This window comes from Mangifera indica, chromosome 17 (genome assembly GCF_011075055.1).
Source record: "Mangifera indica cultivar Alphonso chromosome 17, CATAS_Mindica_2.1, whole genome shotgun sequence".
In the NCBI taxonomy this organism is placed as follows: Eukaryota; Viridiplantae; Streptophyta; class Magnoliopsida; order Sapindales; family Anacardiaceae; genus Mangifera; species Mangifera indica.
In genome coordinates this window covers 3,059,852-3,082,452 of record NC_058153.1, presented here as the reverse complement: position 1 = coordinate 3,082,452, position 22,601 = coordinate 3,059,852, and the positions used below count along the sequence as shown (strand labels likewise).

Genomic DNA, 22,601 nt, shown 5'->3' with positions numbered 1-22,601 from the left:
GAGATTGAACTTTCTTTTTGTCTGCTTGTAAAATTCTAGAGTCGTAAAATATACTATGCGCCTTAAGATTATCTTGCATATGCCTGGGCGTCTCTTTTGCAAGGATTTATGACCTATGCTTTTATTGTGTGCAGGTGAAAATCTGATGACTAACTAGTTTTAGCTGCCAACTAGACCCTAAATCCTGCTGTCGCAGTTAACATGATGCCTGTGATCCCATGTTCTATAAGCAATGTTTCACCCATTCCTGTTAATGCTTTTATAATAAAGAACAATTATTGTTTAACAAGATCCAATCCAACTAGAAAATCTGGAAAACATACTATATTCTCCGCGAGATATGTTTTACCTCTTTTGTCTTCTGTTAGAATCTTTTCACAATACCAAAGGGGGGTGCTTTACACAGTAAATCCAGCATCTATATGTAATTAGTATAGCAATGGCTGCCTCCTACTAGCATGTACCATCTTTTCCTTTTTTGCCATTTTGTTTGTGCATTGCAGCATCTATATCACCAGCTCTAGTAAAGCAGCTTCGTGAAGAAACGGGAGCAGGAATGATGGACTGCAAGAAAGCTCTTTCAGAGACTGGAGGAGATACCGTCAAAGCTCATGAGTTTCTTCGAAAGAAAGGTTTAGCAAGTGCAGAAAAAAAAGCCAGCTGAGCCACTGCAGAAGGAAGAATCGGTTCTTATATTCACGATAGCAGGATTGGTGTCCTGATAGAGGTGAACTGTGAGACAGATTTTGTCTCCCGAGGGGACATTTTTAAGGAGTTGTTTGATGATCTTGCCATGCAGGTTGCTGCATGCCCTCAAGTACAGTATCTCATTACAGAAGATGTTCCTGAAGATTTTGTGGACAAGGAGAAAGAAATTGAAATTCAGAAGCAAGATCTCTTGTCAAAACTAGAGCAGATCAGGTTAAAGATTGTTGAAGGACGAATCAAGAAGAGGCTTGAGGAATTGGCATTGCTTGAACAACCCTACATAAAGAATGATAATGTGGTGGTAAAGGACTGGGTGAAACAGGCCATTGCAACAATTGGAGAAAATATTAAAGGGAGGAGGTTTGTGCAGTACAATCTTGGGGAGGGCTTGGAGAAGAAAAGCCAGGATTTTGCTGCTGAAGTGGCTGCTCAAACTGCAGGAAAATTAGTGGTAAAAGATCTGCCTGCTGCAGTGGAAACAAAGAAAACTGTTGAGAAGTAAGTGACTGCTTTCTGTGAACTTTGACTTGTGATATGGTGCACCGATTAATGCTCTTTTCATGAATTAGATTCTCTGTAATGTATAGGCTAACCATAAAATTTTTGCAAAAGATTATTATATGTGAATGGAAGAGTAGGTATTAATGTGTCACAGCTTTAGCTCAGATTTAGGGTTGAAAATAAGTAGTCCTCCCATCTGTTGGACTTGTCAAGTTGTGCATAAAAAATTCAGTATTCTTTCACTTCTTACTTTTCTGAGTATGTTTAATATGAACTTTTCATTTCATCCCAACATGAAATTTGTCTTCCTGGGAAGACCTCAAGACAAGACATCTTTAGAGCTAGTTAACCACTGATTTTCATTTTCATTGTGTTGTCTAGCAATTAGAATCATTATTAATTTGAGATGGAATTTATACCCCGTCAGAATCTTACCTCAGCAAGTGAATGAGAATCTCTCATAAATGATTAAGAATCAGAGGTAGGTTTCATTTTCTCTCTAATTTTCATCAATTAAATGTTCCGATATTTCCCGCAGCATTTTATTGCCTAAAGTTTTTTGGTTCTGCAGCTCCATGTGAATGGGAAACTTGGCAAACTCAGGTCTTAGAATCAGGGAAAAATCTGTCCGTCCATCTGAGGCTGTTTAAGGGTTAATCAAATAAACTTTATTTTTACTGTCTGTGAAAATAATGTGGCTTAACTATATGTTTGAATATGTTGCGAGTCTTACAAATGCACAAACCCTATTGCAGGTCACCCTGCGGCACTTGTTAAAAAACTAAGGGAGGAAACAGGAGCAGGGATGATGGACTGCAAGAAAGCTCTGTCTGAAACTGGAGGGGATCTTGAGAAGGCACAGGAGTACCTGAGAAAGAAGGGCCTATCAGCTGCTGACAAGAAATCAAGCCGACTTGCAGCAGAAGGCAGAATTGGTTCGTACATTCATGACTCGCGACTCGTGTATTGGAGTCCTAATTGAAGTCAATTGCGAGACTGACTTCGTTGGTAGAAGTGAAAATTTCAAGGAGTTGGTTGATGATCTAGCAATGCAAGTTGTGGCGTGCCCACAGGTGCAATTTGTATCCATTGAAGACATTTCACAAGAAATTATAAACAAGGAAAAAGAGATTGAGATGCAGAGAGAGGACCTTTGTCAAAACCAGAGAAATAACGGAAAGAATTGTGGAGGGGAGGATCACAAAGAGGCTTGGAGAGCTTGCTCTGTTAGAGCAACCCTTCATAAAGGATGACAGTATATTGGTGAAAGACTTGGTGAAGCGAACGGTTGCTGCTCTTGGCGAGAACATAAAAATCCAAAGATTTGTTTGATTTACTCTTGGAGAGTCAATTGAAGATGCAAAAACAGAAACTGAAGCATGAAATGGGAGAATGTCAGAAACAGCTCATCCCTCTTGCAAATACAGATGGGTGAATTTTGATTTGAGAAACTAATCTGATTCTTTTTGTTGTGATTAAAGCAAGGTAGTTTTTCTCTTCTAGTTTGTTACACGATCCACGACTTTTGATTTTGAAGAAGAGGAACATTCCAAATCTATTTTTGGCTAAATGAAAATATGAAAATACAGTTCCCTGGAAGCATGTTTGTATTATTATTTTCGGTCAATCGAAATATGGGGGGTAACACAAAAAATTGATTTGCCCAGATTAGGAAAGTCCCTGAACAACACGAATATTCCTTGGTCTCTAATTTGAGAATATTTCCAATAAACTCATGAGAATGAAGAAAAAATTGTTGATCGACTATAAGTTTCATGAAGTTGCACAACATGAAATCAAGATCAATGTTTTAATAATGGGATCAGATCTTGACCCAGTTAAAGTTTTGGTTCAAGTTTTTCTGAGTCCAAAAAATAACACCATTTAAACAATTAATTATTTACAATATACCACACACGCATTCATGCTTTGATAGTGTTGTATAACCCCCACAAATGATGGGATTCAAGTTCAAATGCCAACCTTTCAAAAAAACATTTGCAAATATTGTGTTAGAGTTGACATGTCCTTAAACTGCAGTAAAACCAGTGGTTTAACCATAAACTGGGATGGTTAACACAGTAACGACAAACTATTAAACCATTCAATCAGATTGAACATGCCACGAAGTCAAGGTGGAACCAATCAGATCAATTGGTCCAATCCAATTTTCATAACCATGATTAAGATGCAAGAAATAAAGAAAAGTCTATTCCCATTCTCCATTACTCTACACCACAATGCACATGCTAAGTAACCTTTCTTTGATTCCTCTTAGGAACAAATCGCCAGAGGTCCACAGCAATATCCACTTCTTTCTTCTTATGAAATTTGTATAATTGCGGAACATCATACCGAAGCTGGCAAAAAACAAAAAAATGATGCGTAAGAAATCAATTAAGGATCATTGGACTAACAGCATCATCTTTTATAGTCCAGAAAGTACAGTAATAATATTAACAATCTCAAGCAGATATGCTCATCCAGCATCACAACAATATCACTTAACAATGCAAGAATAAAGAATTAGCATCTCTAAACGAACACCATTTTATAGGGTCAACAAACTGGCTCCATAGAGCCATCTTCACCCACCTCACACAGAACCTCAGCACTACTAGCATTAAAGTCCCGCAAGGCTGCCTTTTTCACATGCTGAGATGCCAAGACGAAAAAGATCTTATCATTTGTCAGCCAAAGCAAAAATTTTGCCAAAAAATTTAAGACATTTCAATGTCACATGAAGTATATAATGCCACAAGGATGCCTAAAATAAAGCAAACAAACAAGTCAGATTCATAAAAAAAAAGGTTCATAGCTATGTCCACAAAAAGAAAATATAAAATCTTTTTATGCTTCCACTTATTATGCAATTTTTTGAAAGATTAAGATGACATAAGAAGTAGGCCCTAACCTTCCATTCAGTACAACACTTTTCAAGTAAAGCTTATGAAAATCAAGACATTAAAAAGAAGTCATATAATGCGTAAACATAAAACAATTCAATAGAAATAAATTAACAAAGTGGGTTATATCACAAAGAAAGGAAATGAAAAACTTCTAAAATAACATTGAGGTATATTTTACGCTTAAAAACTTTGAAAAGAAATTTAAAAATAAAAAAAAATTATTGAAATGGCTCAAATTTTGAGATGTCATTAAACATAAAACCATTCCATCCAATCACTTGTTAACTCTTTCTTGATTTGTAGCGAATCAACATAAAAAAATTAAATTACAAAGCCTTTTTATAAATTAGAAAACATCTTTTAAGAAGTATATAAGTTGTAACAAACAAGCACTAAGAAGAGGGGGGGAAGGGGGAAGCTGGAGCAATCTATAATTGGGTCTAGCAAGTCCCTAAACATTGATTATTGTAACAATCAGATCAAATATTTTGCATAAAACTGGCCTTTCCGCAAATTTTCCATATTGATTTCATCAAGCTGATATTTGCGTAAACAATATCCAGCCAGCGACACAAATTCCAACTGTTCTCGTCGCCACACTTTTGCCACTCAACTTGAGGAACGTTTAAAAATAATACAGCCACACACATAAACAGAAAAGCTGAAAGGAAATATTATATATCCATATTTTGCTTCATAGACAAATCAATTAAAAAAAGGAATCCAGGCTACAAATTTACAAAATGTAATGACCTGAGATACTGATGACTCAGTTACCTTAATTCATGTAAAACTGAGAATATTGTATAAGATAATTGAATGGCAGATCAGATCATGCTATGTGTGAGTAGACAATTTAAAAAATTAACAGCTAGATATTCCAAGAAAAATGACTCACATCTCTTGTGGAAGTCTTATGCAAGGAATAAACTGCTCCAGAAGCAACCTAGCTCAACAACCAATACACAAGCAATGTATACATAATAAATTAAAAGAGATCAAATCAAAACATATAGCATCAATCTTCAGTCCTATACTTACCTTTAAAGCCACAGAGAGGAAATCCATATCAGCCCCCTTTTTCCGAGTTCCAAATGGAGGATTCATTACAACAGTATCAACAGTCTGACCTAAACAAGAGATTGATCATAAGGCAAACATATAAGTAGCAAAAGTTCGACAACAAAGCAAATGAAGAAAATATCTCATAAACTTAAATTTTATATTAGGCACTCCACTAGAAACTCAAATACCTTTTTCTTCATCAATAAATATCTTATTAATCACACAAATTAATGAAGAAGCTGTTTGGGATATCATTGATAGACAAAAGTCCAACATAGTATAAGTATAGCCCAGAGAAGAGACAGTTATCAATAAACTCATTTCCATTACAAGAGGAAGCTTATTCATAACCCGGCAATTCCTACATCAAAATACACAAACCGTCCACCTCATCCTAAGTACCTTCACTATACAACAATGACCCTCACAACAGGAAAATTAGAAAAATAGAAAGATGAACCACAATACCATTTTCCTTGAACTTCAAATCATGAAATTTAAAAAATAATAAAGAAGGCCAAGTGGCTGTAAACAAAGAAAACTTTTTGTTGCATATGCACAAGACTTCAGCCAGGGAAGACTCACTGTCTCTTAATAGGTGCTAATTGTATCTGATGAAACCATGAAACCAAATCGATGGATGTACCAAGATGAAAAGTCCATGATCTCAAGCAGAGACTGGAAGTAGGTGGAGATGTTTTTACCTCTCCATTCTAAGTTCCTGATGTCACCTTGAATAAAATTTATGTCCAACTGCAATTCATCATGAAAGGGCAAGGCATCAGCTTTAAGGAACTTCTAATTATTGAAGCTATAACTAAATTAGCATAAAGATAGAGTAGTATCGTATGCTAAAAACTTAAGATATAGTACCTCAAGATCCTCTGCATTTCTCGATGCTGTCTCAAGACAATGTGGATCAATATCAATAGCAACAACCTGTCTGTTACAAAATTAAGGAACAAAAATAATAAATATAAATGGAAAAATGTTTGCAATAAAAAAAAAAACTAACAAAAATTATACAGAGATCATAAAAGTTGTAATCAAGAAACCTTTTTAACCATTTAAGAACACTTTTCAGAACAAATTCGGTTCAAAGAATCCATGAGACAACATATATATGAAAGATCAAAGGAATTACAAACAATGACCAGTATAATTAGTTGTTGAGGAAGGACACATATGATGTGAAAATGTCTATTTGACAACTTTAAGAAGCGACCAAAACATGACTCACTCTGCATCCAAGAGAGCAGCTGCAGCACCTAACGTACCACACCCGCAACCAAAATCTGCCACTAACTTATTGGTAACATCCCCAAAAGAATTCTCCGCCTGCTCCATATAAAAACATGTCATTCATAGATCGAAAATTTAATCCTACAACCAATCAAAGAGTAATAATTACAGTGTAAAGCATGCGAGCAGCGATGTGGGGTCCCGTCGGATACTGCTCTAGTTCCACCTGCAGTAACACAAATATAATCAGAGCCTCGCCCAAAGCGTTCGAATCATTCATAAAGTGTTCCAGTGAGCAAGGAACCTTTGGATTGGAGAACTGTTCAAGGTCGCCTAAGAGGCTTTCTAATTGCTTAAGCTTCATCTTTAGCCTTGGAGAATGAGAATCCACTCACAAGATTCTTATTCTTAAAAACCCTATTTTGGGATTTTCAAAGAAGTCTGCCATTTTTTTTTTTAAAAAACATTAGGTTTTTATCAATAGCATTTTATTATTATAAATAAAAAATTATTTTTAAAAAAAAAAATAATAATAATATAATTATAATAAAATTAAAATTATTTTAATAATCTTATAAAATAATAATTTATTATTAATAAATTAAATAAAATATTATTAAGATAATTTTTATAAACGAAATCAAATAATCCCTTAAAATAAAAAATATGTGACCTTTTTCATCCACATAGAAATTAAAACACCACTAGTATCGAATATTCTAATTAAGCACCATTTCTATTAAATACCTGGGAGATTTTAACATAAATAAATAAATATTATTCTTACTCATTTCAAAGTTTTCAGTGAAATATCCTCCTTCATTCCATTCCACCCTTGAAAGCTTAAAGTTTTAATATTACCCACCACTTATAAAAAATTAATTTTAAACATGTGAACTCTAAAATCTAACAAATAAAACCAAAAAAGTCAATTACTTTTTGTTTGAAGTGTGTATAATTCGGTCTCATAAAGACTCCTGCTATACAATTATCAGTTTAGACCAAAATGGTCATTATTGGAGATATATATAATTTAATTTTAAATATATAATTTAATTTAATTTAGTTTGAATTATAAAACTGTTTAATTTAAGTTAAAAAAATTTAAAAAAATGTTTATGCTTTAATTTATAATTTAAATAATTTTCAAATTAAATCAAACTTTACTCGTGTTTCTCAATATATATATTTTGCATTAATACAACCCCACAGCCCTAATTGTAAACTCAGTATCCGTTCCTCTGTCTCTCCCTCGCGAGCGCAACCAACCACTGCCCAGAGCGTCAACGTCGTTGTTTCTAGCCGGAAAAGAAACAAGCTCCGTCACCGTCGTTCTGCTTTCAGTCAGAATCTCGGGCGTCAATCAACTTGTCATCCAACAATTCCGTAGCTCTGCTGTCGTTGGACTCGTCTCAGTCATCGCTCAACTCGCCGGTTAGTCGTTCTTCTTCCTGATTTGTTTATTATATGCAATTTTTTGTTGTTTACTTGAACTAGATGAGTGTCTTTATTTGTTTAGCATTCATTTGTCTTCGGGTGAGAAACTGGTTGATTTTGTTTTTTATTTCTTTTCCCGATTTGTTTATTTGGTTGTTTACTTGCTTAACCATTCATTTGGTTGTTTACTTGCTCAACCATTCATTTGGTTGTTTACTTGCTCAACCATTCATTTGGTGGATGAGTGTCTTTATTTGTTTATCATTCATTTGTCTTTGGATGTTATTAGAAGGAGCGCAGGTGCTCACAACGTGTTTGACAAAATTCCTACTATGTAATATTCAAAATTTTGATACATAATCTGAGGACAACGGATTATCATCTGATAGTGTGCTAACTACTGCCTGGTAATCAAAAGTCAACAACTGTTATCTTTATGAAATAGCATCAACGCAGACTATTTATGTAATAAAAAAGCATGTTTTTTGGTGGTGATATCAATATCATCCCTTGCTTCCTTCGCTTACAACCTGTTTTTATTTTTTATTTATTTTTGTCAGAAAAAATGATGTGTTTGGGTTGATGAGTTTGAAGTGTTAATATGCTGTTTTTCTTAATAATTATGATGTCATCATTTATGAAAATTAGAGTTTGATTTTCCCCTAAGGTTTCCCCAATAACAATACCACCCCTCAGGTATGTTACATTGGAAGTGAATGATTTTTATATAGTAAAACAAACTGGACCAAACCTTATTTTTTCAGTTTGGTTTATAATCTAAAATGGTTTGGATTGGTTTGAATTTTTTTTAAACTGTTTTTTTCAGTTTGGTTTGAAAAATATCTTAAACCACACCAAACTAGACCATGCACACCCCTAAAAGAGACCAAGGATGCTTCTTAAGGACTTGGGATTAGAGTTACACTCTCATAGCCTCAAGGTCCTGCTTTTGTATTGGAGGTACCTCCTTTCCTCTTGCCTTTCAGCAGCAATTTATGGTTTTTTAGGGTTTTCTGTGGTTGTTAATTACTTTTTTTTTTCTTTTAAGAACTAAAATATTTTGTATTATCGTTTAATTCACACAAACTCACTCTCTGGTGTAGGATAGTGGAAGCTATGTTATCAATTGATTAGGTTAGGGTTTGGTAAGACTGATGGGGCTTTTGATTGTGGTTGTTGAATATGCATAAATGTTAGTAGCTCTATTTTATTTTAAGTGGAAACTGATTCATGTATTTATTCAATCATGGTAGAATGACAATGCTTTAAAGATTGAATTATTTGATTCATTATTTTATATTTGATACCTATTGCCAGTGAAAGATGACTTTGTCAGACGAAGAAATCAAAAGGCTCTTTAGAATCAGGAAGACCGTGATGCAGATGCTGAGGGATCGGGGTTACTTTGTTGGAGACTTTGAGATTAATATGACCAAAGAACAGTTCCTTTCGAAATATGGTGAGAACATGAAGAGGGAGGACCTCGTTATCAATAAAGCAATGCGAAACAATAGCTCTGATCAGGTACACATTTGATTGTCTGCAAATGTGTTGTATTTTCACGGCCATTTTGACTTTATATGGTATACTGTTTTTTGTTTTTTTTGCCCCATAGTGAATTTGATTATATGTTGCTCTTTGATTTTGCTCTCCTAGATCAGTTTGTCTCTAGTCAAGTTTTAAAGATATATGACTGCATTGTCTTCTTAGACATGGTACCCATGCTTTGTCGTTTTTTTTTTTTTTTCAAAAATCTTGAGTGGTTTTCCTTGTGTTTTAGATTTATGTTTTCTTTCCTGAAGAACAAAAAGTTGGGGTTAAGACAATGAAGACTTATACCAATCGAATGAAATCAGAGAATGTGTTCAGAGCAATTTTGGTGGTTCAACAGAACTTGACTCCCTTTGCACGGACATGTATAAACGAGATCTCTGCAAAATTCCAATTGGAAGTTTTCCAGGTAAAATTAGTTGCTACTGTGTCATTTGGTTAGCTGGGTTCATCTGATGTATCAACTTTTCTAGGATTATTTGTATATTGCTTCTGCGTGGTTACTGCAGAAATTTGTTTTTTTTCATTTACTTGACTGAGGGCTTTGGTTTATGCCATGGATGATCCATAGTAATAAATCATTGGAATTTTCAATACCTGTCATCCAACATTTAGTTTTTGAAATGTTGCTTTTGATAAAGTACCTGTTAGCTGCACAAAATGGTTTTCTCATGTCTTTTGTTCTTTTATTTTTTTAAATAATTTTCGAGAGTGATTTTACACAAAGATTTTCTCATATTTCTTTTTTGGGTCTTTATTTGTGGAAAGGGCAAAGGGTTATGTTCTGAATTTGTGAAGGATGATGTTAATTTTGTCATTTTAATTTGTTGCTCAATTTATAAAGGAGGCAGAGCTTTTAGTCAACATCAAAGAGCATGTTCTTGTTCCTGAGCATCAGGTGCTTGCTAATGAAGAGAAGAAGACATTGCTGAAGAGGTACACAGTGAAGGAAACACAGGTATGTTTTGAGAATCTGGGTATCTTCTTGTGAAAAATGCACTTTGATCTATGGTGACATTACTACTAATGTGCTCATAATAAGTTCTGATCAACTGATGTGCTATAAACTGATCATATTTCTGCTGCATTAATACTTGAAAGCTTCAAGAAACTTCCTTGTGTACAGTTTGCAGTGTCTTGTTAGTAAAAATGGTTGCACTTTTTTTATGGTTGAACCCCTTTATTTTTACCATGGACTCCAACCTCCCCCCTATCCCAAAAAAAAAAAGAAAGAAAAAATGCTTCTGTATGTGTCCTGCCATATGTGTGTGTGTGTGTGTGTGTGTGTGTGTGTGTATGCATCCAAAGAATGAGAATTGTTGTTAAAATATGTTGTTGTAGATGGTTCACTGATGCAGCAGTTAAAGCGAAGTAGTGCTAATTTAAATAAACAATTTCTTTGCCGAAAAGCAACTTAAGCTTAATGTTTATGATTTGTATATGAGTTTCAGACTTATTAAGCTCATGGACTTTTTTGTACTAGCCTTTGTTAAAACTGCAAATTTTGTGTTTTTCTTAAATAGCTTTCTATACTCCAAGAGGCACAAACCCAACTTGCTTAGTTTGGGGGAATGCTATCAAGAAACTGCCTTAGTTTGTTTCTACTTTAGTTTTGGGGGAATGATACTTTAATAGTCCCAACAAAATAATAATAATAATAGTTATATGTTAATGACTTGTTTAATGATCTATTATTGATTTACTCCGAGAGTTATGAACCCCACTTGCATGGTGGTTTAACCTTTTAGCTTATTTATCCTGTTGGCTTCTCTTTGCTGGGAGCATCTTAAATTAGAATCCTGATTCATGTTCTTAACCATGCGGAGTACTACAAATAGATATTATTACTGGAGCTCCAGGTGTCAAATTTTGTAGCATATGCATTTTATACAGATAGCTAAGTTTGGTTTTATTTATGTCTGATACTCTACTGCTTTTATTTTCTTGGGGTGGTTGGAGCTCAGTTGCCTCGCATTCAAGTGAGTGATCCAATTGCAAGATATTACGGACTTAAGCGTGGACAAGTTGTGAAGGTTATCCGGCCAAGTGAGACTGCTGGTCGTTATGTCACCTATCGATATGTTGTATAATTGTTTGTTTAATAGGTTTAGTAATTACTTAAATTTAGCATCAAATACAAACCAAAGTGCTTTTATCATGGCTTGTGTCAAAATGCAAAACATAACTGTTGAGTTTTGGACCTTAAGACAACCTGTGATATTGGTTTGAAAAGCTTTCATTTGTTTAATCAGTGAAATTTCATTATGGTACAAAGGAAATGGCAATTACTGGTTGTGGGGACATTTTCCTTTCGATAATTGATTGATTTGAATGTTTATATTTTAGTTTTTTTGGTGCCTTCCATTAATTGTTACAAGTTGTGGCAGGTTGAGTTTTTACTAATTAGCAGTATAACTTAACCAAAAGACCTGTTTCCCCATTAAAAATCTGTGGGTGCGCTCTAACAATGTGTGATCTTTGTTGTGTTTGGAATGGTAAATGTTCACTTTGAAAATAGTAATTTACCACTGGGGAGTGACAGAATACTCTTTTCTCAATATATGCTAGTCGAATTCTCCCGTTGAACCTACCCAGATAGATCCGCATTTTATGACTTCCAGATGTGTGGTATTCCAGCCATCAGGGTTAAATTTGAGTCAAATCGAATTGATTTGAGTAGAGTTAAGCTCATTGAGTTTGTCTTAAAATTGTTTGAACTTTGTTTGTTTGAAAGAGTCAAGCTTAAATACGATTTGAATTCAAGCTTGCATAAAGTTTTAGACTTGATTTGGTATTATAGCTAAACAAAAAATTATTAAAACGATATTATTTTAATGATATTAGTTAAAACAATATTGTTTTAGTTAATTCATATCAAAATTTGTTAAATTTGCGAGTTCAGTGAATCTAACAACCTTAAAAGATTGAACTTAAGTTTAAGTTTAAAATATTTAATTTTTAGACTTAAAACTTTAGATTGAATTCAGTTAAATCAAGTTTATTTTAAACTCGTTTGAATCGAACATATTTTTAAGATTATACAAACTTGATTTGAATTCAATCTAATTAGTCATATAGATGAAAAGGCATTTAAAGAAACATCAATTCTTGGGAACCCAACAGAGATTATAATACCAGAGTTCTATTTAATACCAAGTGAGAGACTGTACAACAAACTATTTATACAGCCATGATCAAAATACTTCGAAAAAGATAAAGAGGAGAAACCTATCAATAAATCCTCCAGAAACATTATGTCTTGGCAAAACTAGAGAAATTATTTCCTAGTACACAAGTCTTCAATTTTAAGCAAATTGCGGACTCAGTTAATGATACCCTTTAAGCAGTTTCGACATTCAGATGGAAGCAATTTCAATGGTCTTTTCCCTATGGACAATATGAGATCCATTTGTAGCAAAAGCGTCTGTACCAGACTAGTTACGATTTTTGCACTTCACCATTGCCCTTGGAGCTGCAAGCAGCAAATACAGAAACATTTATCAGTCTTTTTGTTCCCCTAAACTAGGATTCACTCCGCAACCAGATTCTACATTCGATAAAAACAGGGTAGAATTTTATTGGTTAAGAATTAGAGTAATACAAGTAAGTCTTGCTAACTTTTCTGTACAATCAAATGTGGTAACATATGATTGGGTGGTTTTGAAGTAGGAGGAAAAAAAAAAACAATTACATCACCCAATAGCTAATAGCATACCTAAGCCAACAGCTTCTGAACTCTTCATGATCCTAAGCCTCTTGCAAGAGGTGGTGAACATGCTGCAGCACCAACCAGCAAATATTAGAAAACTCCATCACCAACCAATCAAGCAGAAATATACTTTGAATTCAGAAATGAGAAATTGATCTACTTAGACTATATGTTTTCTTTGCCACTCAATTTGTAATATCGCAATTCCAAAAATCTGAAATGACTTTGAGCAGCAATTCATCAATGTTGCTGCATTTTAACCAAAAATTTACAAAATTGTAAGTTGAGAAAACACTTACTCCCAGGGAACATCACCAACTAGCATCCAGTCACCATCCTTATCTTCATAGGTGAGTACATATTCAGAACCATGGAGAAGATCCATTAATCCACTCTCACTCAATCCATCTCGGCCGCGAATATTATGCGAGCCACAGTGACCTGAACCAGACATTTTTAAACAGAATTAACTTCTCTTCCCATATAATGCTAGTGTTTATGGCAGATGCCGGAATGAGCAACAAACATGTATTACCGATTGTAAAGCAGCTGAACATTTTCTCTAGAGCTGACGAAAATTCCGTATAGCTACTGAAGGTTTTCAGGTCAACTTTCCGCAGATAGGGAGCACCGTCCATACTGACTTTGACATACAAGCACCCCAATCCCAGCTTGGCATCAGAATCTTCTTCATTTTTCGGAGAATGGGAAGACATTGTGTTCTTCCGGAAGGAGCGAATTGGTGGCCATCCCACAACTTCTGCCCTGTCACAACAATACACACATTAAGGATTCAGAGTTCATTGTGATTTCCTTAACATAGAATCTCAATCAACTTTTTTCCATATTTAACACAACTAAAAATTGTAAAACAAATTCAGATACCAATCTCCTGTGGAAGTCATAATTACTAAATTTGAAACCAATAACACATCCAAGGACGGACCAAGGGGGTCAAGATGGTCACCTAACCCCTTTCGATTCGAAAATTTTGAGTTACCCTTATTTTAATACCCTCTAGTTTAGAAAAATTACTAATTTAATATATTCAAAATATCAAATAGACCAACTCTTTTTAGATTCCATCATTAAATTTTAATCTTTATTTAATTTGGACACCTTTGCATTATATCTCTGATCCGTCACGTTACACAACCTAGGCAGGTTTGTTTCCGTGAACTTTAGCCTTGGCTATCTGTACTTCCAACTTCATATGCAAAACATCCTTAAAAAGTGATATATAGAAAGCCAAACTGTGGAAATTCAAATGGGATCAAAAGCAACATATAAGCATGAATCACCTATTTTTTTTTTTTTCAAAATAATTCAAATCAATGTTTTATAAGAGGCTTAAACCAGACCTTCTTTTTTAAAGTTTTAATCACCCCATTTTTAGTAATGAATCACCTAGTTGCTAAAGAAATTAAGAGAGCAGTCAACAATAAAAAACCATGTAGCATGATTTTGAGCTTAGTTGACAACAAAATCCAAGCATTGTAAATTAGAAACCCACAGTACTGAACAACTTAGGGGCAAAACTCCCTTAATTGAAAGAAAAACTCATAAAATTTCCAAAATTAAATACTGATTTGCTTCTCCTGACTAAGATTTTTCTTGTAAACAAGAAAACACAGGAAAACAGTCTGGGACGCCAAGACAAGACCAAAAAAAAAATTATTTACTTTGAAGAAGAAGAAGCAATTCCATGAGGCTTCTTGTCCTGCAGCACCACCACCGGCTTTGGCGACTGAGCAGCCGCCTCTTTCACAGCCGGAGCAGACAAATGAGAATTGGGAGGGCCAAGGAGCTTCGATCCAGTACTAGCAGCAGTTGTTGCAGAATACAAGTTATGGTCACATGTAGAGAAACCCCATTTGGCATCATAGAAACCCCTTTTACCACCTGAACCCACAAAGCTCTTCAGTGAAGCAACCATAGTGTTGTTCTTGTTCTCACTGCTCTCTCTTTCAGGTGACTCTGAGCCCGGTAGCCCCAGTCTCAACTCCGTTGCTTTCAGGTTTAGTCCTGAGTTTTCCATTGAATTTGGAACCTCTGGTTCTGCTGATAAGCCTATGAAATCATGCTCCACTGACATACTTCAACACTACTCACACAAACATCAAACAAGTTTCTAAAAAAACAGGATATATCAACGTTCAGTTGATTATTATTAATGATAAAAGCAAAACAGAGAAGCTTCTTTTATTTTTTGGATACCGTATTTTTTGTTCATGTATTTCTCTGTCCACTGCTAGTAACTAATAAGTTTGCCTCAGGCGCTTACATAAAGTTAAATTCGAATTGAATTAAGTTTTAATATATTTAAATTTGTTATAAAACTATTCAAATTTAACACATTTAAAAAGAACTAAGTCCGAGTTTTAAATTTAAGCTCAAATCAAATTTTGAATTCAATTCAATAATATAGGTAAACAAAAAATACTGAAAACATATTATTTTAATAATTATTAATTAAAATAATATTATTTTTATCGATTCATATTAAAAATTTTAACATATAAACTTAACAAGATAAATCCTTTTGAACTAAAAATTTATTTAAATCCCTCGTTTTAAACTCGATTTCGAATTAACCTCGAACTCAAGTAAATTGGGCTGATAAAACACATTTAACTTTTTTTTTTTCTAAAAACTATATTCGGTTAGTAAGTCGCTGTTTTTTAAATTAATTAATAAATAAATTATTATTACTATTATTATATGAAGCTTTTTGTGGGCAACCACTCCGACAATGCACAGAAAGTTTCGGGGCAAACTTTCCGATACTGCCCCTTTTTAATCTATTTTTAGAACAGATAAAAATTTAAAAAGCTAAAGTGCGCCGAGCAATGGTGACGTGGACGAAACTGCTAAGATGCGCAAACACAGTGTTAGAGAGAAAGGAAGAAAATGATTCAGGTCGACAGAAAACGAAAGGACGAAATGGTGGCCAAAATTTCTCGGATTTTGAAGAGGGTGGAAGACAGAAAATCACAAGGAAAAAAATATATGATATATTTTGGCGGATTCGGCGTTTGGTTGCAGAGAAAGTGAAACAAAGCTGACAGGAGAGACAGTAACAAGAGAAGAAAAAGAAAACGGCAGTCTCATAAACTGAAAAGAAATCTCTGTCTCTGAAGACATGAATGAGAGGTCAGTGTTGTTGTTTGTTTCCTTGAATCTCTTGTATTAGTTAACCCTAATTACATTTGAAAGGCCCTGAGCATGAAAAGTATTGTGGAATCCTTGTAAAGGTCCAAGAGAGGTTAAGGATTCTGAGATCAGTAAACGTCTGATCAAGATGAGATTCTTGTATTATTCAGTTTAATAGTCGTGATATCAGTCATTAGATTCAAAAATTTACCTTTTCAGCGTGATCAATTTTACCCCAATCTAAATAGGCCAATTCGGATGGGATTCTTCCCTGAAAAAATAAAAACATTTGAAAGGGCGGTTGATGGATATTAAACTTTCCTACTGTAATAAAAGTTTGCAGGGTTTAACAGAACTCCAGGCAAAGAGATTGGTTGGTGGGGGACAAAACGGCGTTCTGTTACATAGATCCAACGCCATTGCAAATAATAACACTGAGCTCCAGGACCAGGACCTTTGTTGCCTTTAGCTTCTATGAATATTAGGTGAGTTGGAAATGAAGGGCATATAGTTATTCGCTTTGAAATGCAAGTGCGGAGATAATTTTTTGAAAAAGAAGAAATTTTTGATGGGACAGTGACACTGATTGACGGAGACAGAGACAGTGGTATAGTGTCACAACTTACAAGATAGTGGAGAAGAAAAGAATTGTACTGGGCATATGTGCCCTGCCTCTGTAACGATGAGCTTCAATTCATTGCCCAACAATCCCCACACTTGTTTGTACAGTAAGAGTGTAAATCTTCTTAATGATATTTTGATAATATTTTAAGATTAAATTTTAATTTATTTAAAATTTTACCCGTTTAGTATATCATAATTTAATGTAAGAATTTGAATGGTGGTGAAAGCATTTGTGTTGCGGGTGTTTAATCCAAGAAAATATTGGATTAATCTCCACTAACGGCTCAGGATTCTAGTTGTCTTTTCTTTTTCTTTATTCCATATTCAAGCAGAGTATCCATTTTACAGTAATGGCGGTCGTATTCACACCAAATTCAGTTGTTGGTTAGAGAAAGAAAAGATAGAACGGATTTGGGTTTCATTGATACATGTTCAAGTTCAACCAGTTAATTATTTCGTGGTTTTGGACAAGGACCGAAAAACTAGTTGATGAATCGAAACCAAACAGGGCATTCGATATATGGTGAAAAACTCCAAGAAATGAAATCGTTGTCATGATCAGAGCAAAGACAGAATGAATCTTAAAAACAGCAGCCACTGGCACCATACAGGATTTGATTAATTAAAGCAAAGGAGGGGCAAAAATTCAAATCCCGTAAGAACTCAAATCCAATTTGATAATATTTCAAAATTAAATTTTTTATTTATTATAAAATTAGTTATTAGATTCAAAGTTTCATCTGATCGTCCATTAAGAGTGGATGCTACTTCCCTCCTGGTTGTGGAAAACCCTAAATTTTTAGTGAGAATTTTAGTGGGCCTCAAAAGCCTTGAGAACAAAGGTTCACAGCTCAGTTGAGGTAGTAGTGGCTGAGTGTCAAACTTATAATTATAAAGCCTGAAAATTTTACCCTGCTGTCAAATTCTTTTGATAGATGAATTTCTGAAGCTAATGGGAGCCGAATCAGCCCTAGTTATGGTTAATCCCTTCCTGGAACATATTTATAGAACTAAGTTATGGCATTTATTTTTAATTTTCCGGAAAAGGGAAGTCTGCTTCAGCACAAAAGGCAGCCAGCCTTAGTTGGAAATATATATGATACTAATGTGATGTGATATCAAGTTTTCAATTACGAAATTCAATACTTCATGATTAAATCCACTCCACTTACACCAACCGATCACATTGAAGATGGCAGCTTTTCCAAGTGCTTGCCATTAAAAAAAAGATTGGCGGAAATTTGACTCTGCACACAAACTGTTATATCAAAAATGATACAAATTTCCGTCCAGGATCAGTTTAGGTGATAATGGAGGGATTCTAAATATAGAAAGGCATGGGTTCAATTCTCCCAGACGATATTATCAACAATAGGTTTACTTCCAAAAAATTTGAAAAGATTGTCTTCCAGGTCAAGTAAAGGGGCATGGTCTCAAGATAAATAAAAGAAGAGAAAATTGAAGAATGGTATCATGAAGGTTCCCGTAAAGAGTCGGCTAAAAGATCAAAAACTTTATAGTTGACATATATATGAATTGTGAAAACTTGCTATCCAGAAAATATTACCCACAGTCAATATCTTCAAATTCTCCAGCACCCACTGAAACCTGTTTTCCAGGGCCAACACCGACAAATTCAGGCTAAATAAGGCAAATTGATTCCTTGTATATCAATATCAGATCAGATACAGAGAATATGAGTTAGGAAAATAATGCAATCTGTATTGATTTATGCAGTGTCTACGACGTAAAAACAGCCCCAGGCTTGGCATTCAAGGGGGGCAACACTCTCCCCTCCCTGGTCCAATAGCTTGATTTTGTTTTTGGGTTTCGCAACTCAAAACACGTCTTAACAAATTAAAGAATTCATAGTTTATTTACTTAGTTTCAACTTAGCATCCCCAAATTATTTGGATGACTCAAAGTCTCTCGTATACTTAATCAATGTAGCATTTGTCTAAGGATGTATATATGACTCTTAACAGAAACCAACAAAATCTACATGAAGACCAATAGTCAAACATGTATAGAAAGGAATACCTTTTAGGACTATCTTCTCGCAGTGCACACCAGAAAAATGGCCGCCTTTTTTTTTTTTTCTGATTCTGGAAAACAATCAGGTTTGTGGAAGAAAACAAAGTGCAGTTCATGTTGACCTGAAGTGGGTTGAGAAGAAGCTGAAGCAGCCACCTTAGAAAGCAATTCATATCAACAATCAAGAATTGACAAATTGATCCCCTAGCTTTCAAAAATGTGACAAGAAACCTGATAGAGCTCTCCTCCAGAGCATTCAAAGCATGGCTAGCCATATCAGTCATTGCCATTTCTTTAGTTGGTTGTAGGAGGATACAAGCATCATCAAGAGCTACATTTCCCTGGAAAATAAAGCAGGTCAATCCTACTGGAAATATCACAAATTTGCTCTCACAAGAGTTGCAGACCAAATGGAGTGGTAATCTCATGGGAAGCATTAAGGGGTCATTTTGGGGTTATTACTATATAACACAATTACTTGCTGGTTAATCAACTAGTCTCAATTCCCAATAAAATAGCTTAATTTGTCATTTTTCTTGTCATGGAAGCAAAGAGGTCTTAGATCAAATCCCCTCATAAGGATCCATTTAATCAATCTCCTCAACCAACCACCAAATGCCAAGATGCCTGACTGCGTCTTGGATTCTAAATGCAAGACCTGGTTTCATATGATCTATAAGAGATTATGACTAGGATGATCCAAAGCAATCCACTCTTCGAGCTAGTGTCGCTTCTGGAGTAGAAAAGCTTAAGAAAAAGGAGCTGCAGTAGAGAGAAAAGAAAGACCATAGAGAGCAAGCAAGATTATTCTATATAATTCTTATGTGCCAAGCAAAATACAAAAACTAACATGAGAACTTAGCATAACAACTAAACATGATAAAACTTACGAATTATATTTGTTTTCATTCCTAACATAATAAGTCTTTTTATCTAATCAACATAAAATGTGAAATAAAGGTTTTACCTTTCATCTTAACAAAAAATTTTAATAGAAGATGTTTAGATCTTTGAAACCCTATAATAGGTTTTGAGAATGGGTTAAACCTTAGTCGGGAATAAATCTTTTGGCCTACCAATATTCAGATATTTTTCAAACATAAAAATCTGTTTACCTATAAGAACATTTACTAATTACCATAGATTTCTATTGGTTTGCCCACTTAGCTTGGATCATTGATGCAGATAGATTAGACTTAAATAACAGAAAAATAAAATAAAATAAAACAATATATTAAATCGATAGAATAGTATTGTGGGTAGCATTATGGATAGATTAGATGAATGATTTTGAAAGCGATGCATTTAAGATAAGGTTAAAATAGGGCACAAGTACAGCAGAATAATATTTATATTGCTTACCAAAATCCTTATCTCAAATTGCACCAGGTCAAATTAATCTGAAAAAATTGGGTGACTTGAATTTGAAGGTATAGTAAAGCGACAATGTGACATGTTTTTCATTTTATTAATTTATTTGATAGAGATAGTTATATAGTAATGTTGTAAGGTCAGACTTTTACTTAAGAAAATACACGAGAATTATACAAAATAAGCAGTTAATTATTATATAGTGAATGATTAGTTATGTCAGCATTATGTTATAACTAAACATGTTATCTACAGTTGGGCTTGAGTCTATTCATGATAGGTCACCCTAATCCAGCTGCAATTAACAGTTAATAGACAGTTGATGACAGTTGAGGAGATAGTTGAATACATATTTAAATGTCTCAACATCTATCACAAAAAAATTAGGTGTATGTTTTCTTCTCCCGAACATTGTAGAACATAAACGTAAGTTCCTAATACCAAATACGTAGAAAAGTTATTTTCACAAAATCCATAATAAAGTACGATAATAAATTGTGTTGTAAAAACTAATAATTTTGCTACGGATCATCTAGTGACAGATCTATTAAAAACCAGGTATGTAATTTACAGAATTTGGCTGGTTTTTTTTCCAACATCTACATACAAATGACTGATAATACGGGTAGGAATCCTTTTCATCTTTAGGCGACATCTTCTTCTTCCACTTATCTGTGCTTGGTTGAGGGGCACAATTTTTCCCTTATCTACTATTGATTTGGCACAATTGAGCGGGCAAGGAGTGGCAGTGTGTTGGCCAAGGGAAGAAGTAAGGTCTACAGCTTCCCCATGCCCACATTTCGCTTTAATTGAAGGAGGGGAACCGGAATAGAGTTAGTGATTATTATTTGTATGAAAATCTCACCAAGTGAATACTGTTGAAAGTCCACCTGAATTTGTGGGATACTATGGTTTTTTGGATCTGCGAGGAAGAGTAGTGGTTTGAGGGAAAAGCCCTTGTAGATGGAGTTTAGCAGCTGTAAGAAGCTCTCTTGCGTCTTAGGCTTTATTAAGCAAGTTGTAGAAATTCCTTACCCAAATCTTCTGAGGTGAGTCCACATGAGGCTTGTGGCTGTTAACTACGAAAAGAGTAAATCTGGTTAGAATTTAATCAAAGACAAAGGAAAAACAAAAAACAAAAACACCTGGATTTACTTGTTATCATAAATTTTCTATTTTGTGGGTACACGAATTTCACCTTTAGAAAACATACGAAGTAGTTTTGATACCAATTGTGATACCTTTAAACAAATTTTATATTAGTAAAGAGTAATATTATGTGTATCCATTTTTGATACACAATTCATATATACAGTAATATGTCATCATGTAATTAGATGATTTTAAAATATATGTCATTATATGATAAAGAAACATTTAATCACATGATAACACTTTATCTGTGTATATAAATTATGTATCAAAATTGGGTATATATAATTTTATTGATTAGTAAAATATAAAAGAGATATTAAATATGTGTTTATATAATACATTACTTAAAGATAAAAAATTAAACTAGTTAAATAGGTTATGAGCTCTTCGTTCATAATATTTTAATAATGATTCAGTATATTAAACGATTGATATGTTACAGTTGTACGATTAATAAATAAATCAAATTGTTTTAAATTTTTTTTTATTGTTTAAATAAAATTATATAATTTTTAATTTTACCCAATTTCTCGTTAGTGGATATTTGCCACCCACAAGAAATATTCCTATTGGGGCAGAAGTGCTTTTGGTATGAAAGTTGTAATGATTGTAAGGTGACAAAATTAGAGCATTAGATCTTGATATATATTTCAACCACCGGACAAAGAGGTCAACCATGATTCATCTTTAATTCATACTTGATGATGATACTACTATCATGTTAGGTAAAGTAAAATATCAAATATTATTATTTTAATTTGATTGGGCCACCTCCCTTCAGGCTAAAATCTTGCAAAACTTTAGAATTCCACTAACATTGATTTTCATCAAATAAATAAATACCCCTATGGAATTTAATAATAATCTTTCAACAGATTATTTTTTTTTCAGAATAATATTATATATTTATTTTTATATATAAATAAATATATTATTATATCTATCATTACATAATTAAATATCATTTTATTTTTAATTTAAATTTTTTTAATCATATAATAATATATATAAATATAAATATATGAGTCTGGCGGTGACATAAATTATTCCTCACAATCAATTGTTTTTATGTGGAAATTGACATTACCGGTAAATAGAAGGAGACTGTGGATGGTTCAACATTAAAGTAATGTCATATTTAA

The 22,601-nt window shown here is 33.8% G+C and overlaps 5 protein-coding genes across 7 annotated transcripts; 2 read left to right on the top strand and 3 right to left on the bottom strand.

The window, feature by feature from the left end:
- The first annotated feature begins 201 nt into the window (after positions 1-201).
- LOC123200865 (polyprotein of EF-Ts, chloroplastic-like) lies at positions 202-2,808 on the top strand. The gene is given in 8 exon segments (XM_044616252.1): positions 202-424; positions 504-632; positions 726-1,129; positions 1,182-1,206; positions 1,781-1,861; positions 1,965-2,173; positions 2,175-2,365; positions 2,367-2,808. Coding segments are annotated over 8 exon segments (1,488 nt in total). The 3' UTR covers positions 2,593-2,808.
- A 385-nt stretch (positions 2,809-3,193) lies between these two features.
- On the bottom strand, positions 3,194-6,889 carry LOC123200972 (rRNA N6-adenosine-methyltransferase METTL5). Of its 2 annotated transcripts, XM_044616402.1 has the most exons (9): positions 6,730-6,889; positions 6,595-6,651; positions 6,424-6,521; positions 6,057-6,126; positions 5,888-5,936; positions 5,160-5,248; positions 5,017-5,064; positions 3,805-3,864; positions 3,194-3,569 (listed from the first exon to the last, which is right to left on the bottom strand). In XM_044616402.1, exons 1-9 carry the CDS (start codon positions 6,787-6,789, stop codon positions 3,459-3,461), a joined length of 642 nt encoding a protein of 213 aa, XP_044472337.1. In that variant the 5' UTR covers positions 6,790-6,889; the 3' UTR covers positions 3,194-3,458. The 2 variants fall into 2 exon arrangements, with proteins under 2 accessions (XP_044472337.1, XP_044472338.1); XM_044616403.1 differs by lacking the exon at positions 3,805-3,864.
- A 726-nt stretch (positions 6,890-7,615) lies between these two features.
- Positions 7,616-11,731, top strand: LOC123200715 (DNA-directed RNA polymerases II and IV subunit 5A-like). Of its 2 annotated transcripts, XM_044616056.1 has the most exons (6): positions 7,616-7,859; positions 8,689-8,822; positions 9,180-9,386; positions 9,643-9,822; positions 10,258-10,371; positions 11,378-11,731. In XM_044616056.1, the coding sequence occupies exons 3-6, from the start codon at positions 9,186-9,188 to the stop codon at positions 11,501-11,503; spliced, it is 621 nt and encodes a 206-aa protein (XP_044471991.1). In that variant the 5' UTR covers positions 7,616-7,859; positions 8,689-8,822; positions 9,180-9,185; the 3' UTR covers positions 11,504-11,731. The 2 variants fall into 2 exon arrangements, with proteins under 2 accessions (XP_044471991.1, XP_044471990.1); XM_044616055.1 differs by lacking the exon at positions 8,689-8,822 and having other exon boundaries at positions 7,618-7,859.
- An 804-nt stretch (positions 11,732-12,535) lies between these two features.
- LOC123200714 (auxin-responsive protein IAA27) lies at positions 12,536-15,374 on the bottom strand. Its single transcript, XM_044616054.1, has 5 exons — positions 14,805-15,374; positions 13,658-13,887; positions 13,422-13,563; positions 13,129-13,190; positions 12,536-12,885 (listed from the first exon to the last, which is right to left on the bottom strand). The coding sequence occupies exons 1-5, from the start codon at positions 15,215-15,217 to the stop codon at positions 12,848-12,850; spliced, it is 885 nt and encodes a 294-aa protein (XP_044471989.1). The 5' UTR covers positions 15,218-15,374; the 3' UTR covers positions 12,536-12,847.
- Positions 15,375-18,139: 2,765 nt separating this feature from the next.
- LOC123200713 lies at positions 18,140-19,711 on the bottom strand. The gene is made up of 3 exons (XM_044616053.1): positions 19,165-19,711; positions 18,940-19,089; positions 18,140-18,507 (listed from the first exon to the last, which is right to left on the bottom strand). Exons 1-3 carry the CDS (start codon positions 19,368-19,370, stop codon positions 18,414-18,416), a joined length of 450 nt encoding a protein of 149 aa, XP_044471988.1. The 5' UTR covers positions 19,371-19,711; the 3' UTR covers positions 18,140-18,413.
- Positions 19,712-22,601: the final 2,890 nt, after the last annotated feature.